The 11,225-nt window shown below is 39.1% G+C and overlaps 1 protein-coding gene across 4 annotated transcripts in view; it reads left to right on the top strand.

Moving 5' to 3' along the window:
• Positions 1-11,225, top strand: part of LOC130084438 (cullin-9) — a 70,427-nt gene that overhangs the window by 40,899 nt on the left and 18,303 nt on the right. For all 4 annotated transcript variants that reach the window (XM_056249878.1, XM_056249897.1, XM_056249886.1 and 1 more), the window contains 6 exons: positions 60-258; positions 1,260-1,431; positions 2,540-2,685; positions 2,777-2,906; positions 7,128-7,330; positions 8,557-8,816. In XM_056249878.1, the coding sequence (XP_056105853.1) occupies positions 60-258; positions 1,260-1,431; positions 2,540-2,685; positions 2,777-2,906; positions 7,128-7,330; positions 8,557-8,816 (1,110 nt within the window). The remainder of the gene's footprint in view (positions 1-59; positions 259-1,259; positions 1,432-2,539; positions 2,686-2,776; positions 2,907-7,127; positions 7,331-8,556; positions 8,817-11,225) is intronic.

The raw sequence follows: 11,225 nt of genomic DNA on the forward strand, positions 1-11,225 counted from the left end.
ATTAATATGGTTCTGTTCACCCCGTTTTTCACGTTGCACATTTCTTCCTCTGTGTTCAGGTACTATCTGGGCGATCGGTTGTTGGGTCAGGGGAAGGTGTGGTTAGAGAGCGCCGTGGTTGAGCATATCGGTACCTGCTTTCCAAACCGGTTTCCACAGCAGATGCTGACCAACCTCAGTGAATCTGAGGAACTTCAACAGGAGTTTCATCTTTACCGTCTACAGCAGCTGGACAAAAATCTGGAGGACTTTGAGGAGGTGACTAATAAAATAATCTTATGCAAGAGCGAGGAAATGGCAAATATTGTATCGCTGGCTAAGGCTACGTTCAGACTGCAGGTAAATGTGGGCCATATCCGATGTTTTTTTTTTTTTTTTTTTTTTTTTTTTTTTTGGCTCGCATGTGACTCGGATATGTTTTTCTCGTGGCAGTGTGAACAGCACAAACCACATGGAATCTGAAATTTTCAATTCCGATTTGTGCAACTTTCATATGTGGTCCTGAATCCGATACAAGTCAGATGTTTTGCGATGTGACCTCAGTCTGAAGAGTCATATCGGAATTAATGCGACTTTTATGTCACTCTAGATCAACACGTCTCATTTCTGCGCCCATGGCACTCACTTGAAAGATTTTACATTCCTGAAATTATCATGACAGTTGCATAAGGTAGTCATTGAAGGACAGTGACGTGTCAGAGCTCATAAGTATTACAGTGACAGCTCTATAAAACACGAGGGCTTGTATCATAAATGTTTAAAAAACTCTTTTTTGCATCCTCGTCTTAGTTTCTTTATATTGCTTGCGCATACATTTGTGGGCAATATAAATGTTAGCATGATGCCAAGAGACTTTCTTATGGTATGTTTCCACCACAAAGTAAAGGTAACGGCGACTTTTTAATCTCACAATTCTGAACATTTTTCCATGTAGGACTTTTCTGTCAGACTTGTGAGATATAAAGTCACAATTGTGAGAATTAGGAAACTGTTCTAGAACAGGGATGAGCAGCTTCGGTCCTGAAGAGTCACTGTCCTGCAGAGTTCAGCTCCAAACCTGATAAAAGCTCACCTGCCTGTAGCTTTCCATTAATCCTGAAGACATTGATTATCTTGTTCAGGTGTGTTTTATTAGCGTTGGAGCTAAACTCTGCAGAAGAGTGGCCCTCGGGGACCAAAATTGCCCATCCCTGTTGTAGAATTATCTGGTCCTTTTAAATGATAATAGTGCATTTTGTTGTTCATCGTGTTTTGATCAGATGATGGATGAAGACGTGTCTGAACCGGAGGAAGAGAGTGACGTGAAAGTGTTGGTGTTGTCCCCACGTTGCTGGGTTGTGTCAGCTCCTTGCTACCTCGAGGACCCCAGCAAACACTTCCCTGCTCAACTCTGCAATTACCTGGCTGAGTTCACAGAGTTTTACTCCAACGGTTAGTTGTAATCTCTTGCATTGCACATGATTAGGGGTTCAACGGATCAAAAAACTCACGGTTCGGATTGTTTCTCGGATCAGAGTCACGGATCGGATCATTTTTCGGATCAGCAAAAAAGACAAGACAAATAAACATAAGTTTTGTCTTTTTGTTTATTAACACTTTTAAATTATTAAATTAAAATATCAACTAAAAGTGCACAAGGCATAATATCTTATTTTTAGAGATATAAGGGGGGTTGACTGGTTGACTTACCGAAACGGGCCAATCAGGATGCTCTCTGTCTTACATGCGCACACGCAAGGTCTCTCGCTCTCTCCCTCTCTGCCATGCGCGCGCTACACAGTTATGCGCGCAGTATGTTCTGTCTCGCATGTGCGCTCTAGATTCCGGGAGATTTGAACTAATTTGCGGGAGCCGCTATCAATATGCAGGATTTTTAAAAGTTCATTTTTTTAGGCCAATTCAGCGCAACTCCGGACTGTCCGGTCAAAATCCGGACGTATGGCCACCCTACTACACACACCGTCAGGGTTTTATCCACTAACCTCTTTCCTTCATCATTATATTTGACAGGGAAGCCAAAATGCTCCCATACAGGGGATTTAAATGACGCGGGCGTTCAAGCTCCTCCGTTCCTCCGCTCGCCATGACCACGCTGGGGAGATGTGTGTGGACTGAACATGCGTACAAATTTTTTTTTTTTTTTTATTTTTTTTTTTTTATAAATCAATCCGTGGAATAGGTCAAAGAGATGTGTTTTTAGTCTAGCTTTGAACTGACAGAGTGTGTCTGCTTCCCGGACAATGGTAGGAAGACTTCCAAAGTTTTGGTGATAAATAGGAAAAGGATCTACCGCCTGCAGTCGAATATAATGCGTTAAGAGCTCGCTCAAGTACTGCGGAGCTAAACCATTTAGTGCTTTGTAAGTAATCATCAATATTTTAAAATTTATACGATGTTTAATAGGCAGCCAATGCAGTGTTGACAGAACCGGGCTATGATGATCCGTTGCACCACTACACATAATACAGTTGGTAGGGCATTTAATCTGGGGATTCTGTTGTAGTTTGAATGTTAACCTGTATGCGTGTCTGTCCTGTAGGTCAGCGCATGTACAGCTTGACCCACAGTAAGCCTCGCCGACTGCAGTGGACGTGGCTCGGTCATGCAGAGCTTCAGTTCGGCTCCTGCACTCTCTACGTCTCCACACTGCAGATGTACATCCTGCTACAGTTCAACCAACATGAGGTATTCTTTCAAGATCAATGCATACCTGGGTGTTATATGAATCTTAATATGAACTATCTTCAGAAGTGTTCACTTCTTTGCTGTTCTGCAGGATGTGAGTGTGGAGATGCTGCAACAGGCCACGGGTCTCTCCCCTGCTATGCTGAGCCATGCCCTCAAACCTCTCACTGCAGAGGAGGGCGTTCTCACGCACACCGACTGTAGCCAGGACCCCATGAAAGGTGAGAACACCTCATTACAATAAAATGAGAAGCCACATCGAATAAAACTTCTTGATTTTTCTTGCTTGGGATACAATACGGGAAGTATTTTAGGAATCTTAAGCCCCTTTCACACAGAAAAATACTCTGATAATGTGTTATTTGATTTTGTTTCATTGACACTGCCAGTGATTATCTGGAATCTGTGCGTGCGTTCATACACGTCCTGAAAAGAAACGTGGCATAAGGATGTGACGTGTGATGTCTCCGCAGCGTCTTTAAGTTTGCTTGTGATCTGCGAAACCTCTCTCTCGAGTTCACACTGACTGGTTTTCAATGTAGTCGGGTCACTGTTCTTTTCACACTGCATGACTATCTGGGGTAACATTCAGTTTCTGCTGTGTGCACACTGCATGCAGGAGGTTTCACACTGCATGACTTCACAAAAGAAAGAATCGCCGACAACTTATGTCTGATCCGCAAACTATGTTTCACAACCAAACACGTGAGAAGTGAGAAGGAAATAGTGCAAGATCACATGCGTGAGACCGAAATTGTTATTAAAGGGGTCATGAACTGGATTATTTTATTATGTTTCCTGGGGTGCCCTTATAATGTTAGTATGATTTTTACATACAAATTGTCATAATTTTGAAATAATAGGCATTTTTCCTAGCCTGATTTTAGCCTCTGATTTGAACGCTGTTTGAAGGGGCGTGTGAGTCTGTGTGAGACTCCAGTGTATACGCCCACTGCTGTGATTGGCTGCTGTGAGACTCCAGTGTAAACGCCCACTGCTGTGATTGGCTGCTGTGAGACTCCAGTATATACGGCCACTGCTGTGATTGGCTGCTGTGAGACTCCAGTGTATACGCCCACTGCTGTGATTGGCTGCTGTGAGACTCCAGTGTATACGCCCACTGCTTTGATTGGCTGCTGTGAGACTCCAGTGTAAACGCCCACTGCTGTGATTGGCTGCTGTGAGACTCCAGTGTAAACGCCCACTGCTGTGATTGGCTGCTGTGAGACTCCAGTATATACGGCCACTGCTGTGATTGGCTGCTGTGAGACTCCAGTGTATACGCCCACTGCTGTGATTGGCTGCTGTGACTCTCCAGTGTATACGCCCACTGCTGTGATTGGCTGCTGTGAGACTCCAGTGTAAACGCCCACTGCTGTGATTGGCTGCTGTGAGACTCCAGTATATACGGCCACTGCTGTGATTGGCTGCTGTGAGACTCCAGTGTATACGCCCACTGCTGTGATTGGCTGCTGTGAGACTCCAGTGTATACGCCCACTGCTTTGATTGGCTTCTGTGACACTCCAGTGTATACGCCCACTGCTGTGATTGGCTGCTGTGAGACTCCAGTGTAAACGCCCACTGCTGTGATTGGCTGACATGTTTGCATATGACATGTTTGCATATGAAATGGCTCTCTAAATCTTTTTACTACATTTTTACTATTACAGCTATCGAGATTAACGAATCGTGAAAAGTAATGATTATAGCATTATATTTAAGTCTATTCCCATCGCATGAAAGGTTGCAGTGATGAGCATTGAGCAGATGATAGACAGTCTGTTGATCGCGTGAATGAAATGATTCTTATCATTGCAATGTAATTTCTGCACTCTCACAAATGCTTTCACCAAATAACAATGCAAAGACGATGTAAATACAGTAAGAGCTTCGTTGTGCAGTGTAACCGTGTCATTTATTTCATAACGAGTTTTGACAAGTGTCCAGATAAACTCGCACTCTGGGATTGACAGCTTCAGCGATTGGAAAGGGAGCGTTCTTTGATCACTTTCTGTATATAATTTATTCACAGTTTAAATAAGATTATTTTCATCCTAGATCCTACTAAGAGAAACAATGTGAAGTTGATAGTTTAGTCACTGGCTTGATTTGCTGATGCATAAACAGTATTGAACAATTTTGAGAGAAAGATAATCTATCTGAATTTGAATAATTACACATCCGAAATCACTGATCACAGATCGGGCTTTAGAATAAACATGGTTACTTTCATGTTTTTGGGCGTTGCTGGCAGATCCATATCGTAAAAGTCTGTTTCTCAGAGGGTGGGGTTCAAAGACAGAGGGTGTCCAAGCATTATATAGTTTGTTTATAAATAAATGACAAATTTCAGCATTAGAATAATCTCTGTAGCCTATTGGTATCATCTGCAACGTTTTAATTAATTTACATGGTTATAGAAATCAAATCTAAAAAATAGCCTGCAGGGAACGTTCTGGGAATGTTCTGGGAGCAATTCTTGTTAAACTGTTTATCATTTTAATTTATTTATTCATTTTTGGTACATTTCTTAAGCATAATTTATTTTTAGACTTATTTGTTGGCCAGTTGTGGTCTGTGCAATATTAAATATTAAAAGTTCTAAACCATCCATTATGTTTTATTGTTCTATAGTTATGATAATATTTAAAATAATATATTGCATTTTAATAGGTGTCTCTCACATTGTCCCACAGCAACATTACAATAGTGTAGATTAGTTTACAATGTTTTATAATAATAATTTATTCTATAGTGTCCATTTCATTAATTTAATATATTTAATATTGGGGGCATCCAAGTTATTTGACAGTCCTATTTAAACTTTTTTTTTTTTTTTTTTTAAGTAACGTAATAGTTACTTTCCCTGGTAATTAGTTACTTTTATAATGATTTAACTCAGTTACTAACTCAGTTACTATTTGTGAGAAGTAACTATAACTAATTACTTTTTTTAAGTAACATGCCCAACACTGGTCATAAGTCACTATTTTTGAGATCCTGTCGTTTTCAATAAAAGCTGTTTTTGGAATAACAAGGAAGTTTTTAGTTTTGAAACTTAAAGGATATTTTTATAGTATAACGACCTCTTAACTGTCAAAAGATCAAGGAAAATTTGAATTCTCAGTTCATGACCCCTTTTAAAAATGATAGCCGGCAAGAAGCTTGCGATCCAAAATTTGTCTGTGATTTGCAGTTTAAAGGAGAAAAAGAAAAACAGATTATGCAGGAGGAAATGATTGTGGAGACGAGGGGAGCAAGGATTGTGTGTTCTGCAAAGAGAGCTGGGGGGTAAATAAATAATTTTGTAATGTGCTGCTGGTCAAGACAATGTTTGTGCTTGGTTTGTTTGATATATTTGTAAATATATCTATTAAAATACTGATATTCTGGTCTATATCTCCTCCCCGAACATCCCGCTGCCCTGTTTCTTGCTCTCTCATTGGCTGTAGGTCATCGCCGGTGTAGTTTTCAGTCAGAACACATTCACACAGCAGGATTTTGAATCGCCGACAGGTCCAGATATTTAGCAGATACTCGTCAGCGATTCACTCAGATCGCGTCTGATAATTCACACTGCGTGATTGTCACACGCGTGAACGAGCACCGATTTTGCCTGTGATTTCGGGCATTTGTCTGCGATCTCGCAAAACCTGTCGGCGAGTGAAAATCAGGGCTAAAATCATGCAGTGTGAACTCGGCATAAGCTGGCAGACGATCTCAGCTTCAGCATCATCACTACGACACACACTTACGGCATTGGTCCGGCCTTTTGTTCACACTGTGTGCATTTCCGGACTGATCCCAGCAACGTTACATCAATCCCGGGACGTGTTTGCGTTCAAAAAGAAAGCACTTTAGCAATTTTATGGGATCAACGCTCTGTTGAAAGGGGCTATATACACTTCAAAAGTTTAGAATTAATCATTTTTTTAAGGAAGTCTCTTATTCATACCAAGGCTGCATTTATTTGATCAAAAATACAGTAAAATGGTAATATTGTGAGATATTATTACAGTTTAAAATAACTTTTTTTATTTTAATTAATTTTAAAATGTAATTTATTCCTGTGATGGCAAAATCAATAATAGCTGGGCTTCAAATCAACATATTAGAATATTTTTTTTTTAGGATCGTGATTCATGTGACACTGAAGACTGGAGTAATGATGCTGAAAATTTAACAGTATATATTAAAATAGAAAATTTAATTGTAATCATATTAATAATGTGGTTTTATTTTATTTTTGTTAAAACAAGCAGCTTTGTTGAGCATAAGAGACCTGTCAAAAGTTTGGTACATTTTTGAAACTGTCAATTCATGTAAAAATTGGAAGGTCTGAATCACTGAATTGAGTCATTGAGTTCAGAGTATTTATTTCTGAATTATCAAAACAACACTTTTGAATCGGATTGAAAAAACGCTGTGATGATCTTTTCAGGGGTCCTGAGATTGAACAAGAACTCCCTCTCGCAGAGCTCAGACAGAAACGGTTACCATTTCCTGCTTCCCAAGCAGACCTACCTGAATGTGGATGAAGATGCAGCGCTCACTCTAGAGAGGAAGAGGAACTACGTCTACTGTCTCATCGTGCAGATCATGAAGAATGAGAAGGAGATGCACATTGACAATTTGGTGTTTAAGGTAAAGTATGGATCTGCAAAAGAGTCCATGACCTATAAGCTGCCCTTTCAATAAAAAAATTATTTGTTACAATACTCACAAACCTGTTAAGATCATGTCCAGATTATAGTTCATTAATAGAGATTATGTTTTGCTGTTAGGCCTATTTTAGTAACAATTTTTTTTTTGGTATTGTGACATAATAGCAAAAAGACTATTTAAAAATGAATCCTGCGTCTCTGTGTGAATGAATGGCATAAGCTATGTTTCCATCCACACGTTTTTATCCGCATTAAGTGATATCGAATGAAAAATGCCTTATGGAAACGGTAAAATTCGATTGAATTTCATGAATATCGACTCAAATGAAATACGATCGGTCTCATCGGATTTTATCTTGATCGATATATGGCTTATGGGATAAACGCGGATGGAAACGTTATTATGGTGCGATCCATTTTGCCTAGTAAAACTTTGTTGGCAAATGTTGGCTTGAATGTTGTGCAATTCGGTGAGAAAATGAATGGAAACACCTTAACATGTCTCAAATCAATTCGATATACCAATTTGATCGCAAAACAGCATGTGACGTCATTACGCACAGGTTTTTATCCGCTTTAAAGCCGTTTGGTGGAAACACACTTTTACCAGCTTTATTCGCATGAGGTTTTTTACCGAACTTCAGATAATTCGATTGACAAGTGGATGGAAACATGGCTATAGACGTGCAGTTTCATTTAAAACAACACACTAAAGCGCGCGCCTCACTATATGAGGACATGAATGCATGAACTTTATCCCAGAGCCACTCTGAGAGACACTTCATCAGCATTTTACCATTTCATTCGAGAAAAACTATCGTTGTAGCATAAACGAACAGAATCCCCAAAAAATTTAAACTGATTTCATAGGGCCCTAATTTTCCTTCATATTACTATTATTACTGTAATGCAAAAACAAAAATGAAAAGTATTTACATAATGATACCATTTGTTGTAGTGCTTTTGATGCTGATTTAACTGATTTTCACAGCAAAAAATATTTAAAAATAATATTTTCATAAACTATCATCATTCAAATCTAATAATCTTGAAAGTAGACTTGTTTTTTTATAGAAATATAGTTATTTATGTGTATTTTTTTCTTTTGATTTGATTAATTATGAACAAATGTGGTGATTGAAAGATCTGACACACGTAACTGAAGATGAGAGTTTGTGCTCTTGCGTGTTCCTTGTGCCGTTGCAGGTGTTGGACAGGTGTCAGAAGCAGGAGGCGGATCGCACTCGCTCCTCGGTTCGCTTCAGCTGCAGCACTACTGACGTGCTGTCCTGCATCATGCATGTCATCAACAAAGGCTACCTTCGACGCAACGAGGACAGCCCACACATCGTGGAGTTCTTGATGGAGGACCCGTCCACACCTAGAAAGGGCCAGGCGCAGTTCTCCTTTAAGATCGACGGGAAAAAAAGCTCCGCGAGCAGCGGCGGCACCAATGCCGACACCAGGTGTGCTGATGACCCTTAACCCTTGAACCCTAGACCCGCGTGCAAGAAAGGAGGCGAAGAACGTGGCTTTCATTGAAGTTTTTCCCCTCCCTTCTCAGGGCTTTTATTTTTCTGAAACCAGAGATGCACTGATGCCAAACAGTTGCTCTCGTCGGGCGAGTAGCTTGTCTGTCCGGTTTCACTTTTCTTTTTTTTTGTAAGCTCTTCAAATTTCCTGTGTGTGCTGCTCCATTCCAAAACCTAGTGAGCTGCCTATCTAGACGCACGCGCTCATGATGCTATTAGGAAGATGTGCAGCATGAATAACAATGTTTTGTGGTTAACTAACATCAAACACTGTTGGAATCAGTTGTGTGTTGAGTGTCTCATGCAGTGGGGTATGTGGAGCCGCTGCCCATGTAGAGCATCCAAATCATTCAAGAGGTTTTGTGTGCCATAGAAGGTAGACGGCAAGGCAGCTCACTAGTTCTCAGATCAGTCTGTGTGTGTGAGGCAGGATTTTCACTTTGGCACAGGAAGTGTTTTGCTGCTTGTCTTGACTTTATCTGTTTTGATCTGCAGTTGCACTAACTATGACCTACGCAAGGACAGATCTAGTCCATTCCTCATGGGTCAGTGCGAATATTGGCGTCGGCCAATGGAATGCCTTAAGAGATGCTCTTTTTCTTATTTTAAATAGCACTAACATTTGTGATCATCATTGGACTGAAATTCAGTCCTGTTATAAATTGAAGGCTGCCCATTTCCTGCCTGTGCCGTAGTGCATCCAGTCATTTACCCATAAGACTTTCCTTCGTCTTCGGAACACAAATGAAGATATTTTTTTATATTATATTTTAATCTCCCTCCATCGAAAGTCCATGCAACTAAAACGGTCATGTATTAAAAAGTTCAGAATAACATCATAAAAGGAATCGATATTAATCGAGTGGTTTAATCCAAATTGGCTTTTATTCACATATAAACATTGATCAATGCACATAGAGCACATCAACTATGGTACTTGAGTGACGACATACAAACCTCATTGGTTGTTGCGTGTCAAACATAAGCGTTTTTGAGCTTCTGTTTACCATATTCAGTGTGCTCTGTGTGTTCATGTTTACATACCTGTATGTATAAAGAACTAAATTAAATCGGTGTTTTGAAGATTAACAAAAGTCTTATGGCTTTGGAATAACATCTGAGTAAATGATGACAGAACTTTCAGTTTTGGGTGAACTAGCCCTAAAGGACTCAGTCTTCTAGAGATTTGTTCTTTCTTTTTTTCTTTTTTTGTCCACTTTTTAAAATAAAAATCAAATACTTATGTTTCAGCACAGAATTTTAGCATAGATATGTTGAAAAAAGGTGATTTAAGGCATTTATGTTTAATACATAAAAAAAATAAAGATATTTTAAATTTTCAATCATGTTTGTTGCTCATTTATTCTATGTAATAAAATAATGAATCATTTTATTTAGCTGTATGAATCAGTATTTTGTTATTCACACATTCATACTTATCTAAAATAGGTTTTTATCCCTAAATTTATTCAGGGTGTGCCTGTTTGAATAATTTTAAAGCTGATATTTCATACAAATTTTAATTATTTTTATATCTATACAGAGAAATCATTCTGTTGGTACCTTATTAAAAACTGATGAACATCAGGAAGTTTAAATCTATATTTGATCAGGATAAATGTTGTAGCTTTTATGTGGTAATAAATGTTAATGAGCGAGTCCACATGGAACAGCACTGCACAGGGTTTCCGCGGGGTCTTAAAAAGTCTAAAATTTCAAAATCACAATTTAAGGCCTTAAAAAGTCTTAAATTTGCTGAAGTATTATGTTCTAGGTCTTAAATCATTTTAAACAGCTCTTAATTTTCCTACGTCCATGTAAATCTCATTGAAATGCTCCCGCAGGGCTTTGTTGTTGTTGTTGAATGTTTTTTTTTTTTTGCGTGGTGTTGTAGTTCCTTATTTCGCTAGTCCAAATATAATTCGCTGTATTACGACTACAAAATAGACCAACATGCAACAGCCAATCAGCTTTGTGCATCCATCTAAGCTGTCTTCAGTACTGTTCAGTTTGAATAAATTAATTTACTTTGCAAGTAATTTTTAGACTCTGCGTTTCCTTGTACGTTTTTTTTAATGTCGTGATATAGGTCTTAAATTTAATTAATAATGGTCTTAAAAAGTCTTAAATTTGACTTTGTGAAACCTGCAGAAACCCTGCAGCGTTCCACAGAATTGGAGAACTAGTCATTCTGTCAGCTACCAATGAAAGAGTAGCGCTATTAATGTTTCTAAATGTGGAAAGGTCTGCAGATTCTGTCTGGGCCTGTTGTTAAGAATCTAAATGACGCTTTGTGTGTGTGTGTGTGTGTGTGTGTGTGTGTGTGTGTGTGTGTGTGTGTGT

Source organism: Rhinichthys klamathensis, unplaced genomic scaffold, assembly GCF_029890125.1.
Source record: "Rhinichthys klamathensis goyatoka isolate OS25496 unplaced genomic scaffold, OSU_Roscu_1.1 h1tg000003l_1, whole genome shotgun sequence".
NCBI classification, from domain to species: Eukaryota; Metazoa; Chordata; class Actinopteri; order Cypriniformes; family Leuciscidae; genus Rhinichthys; species Rhinichthys klamathensis.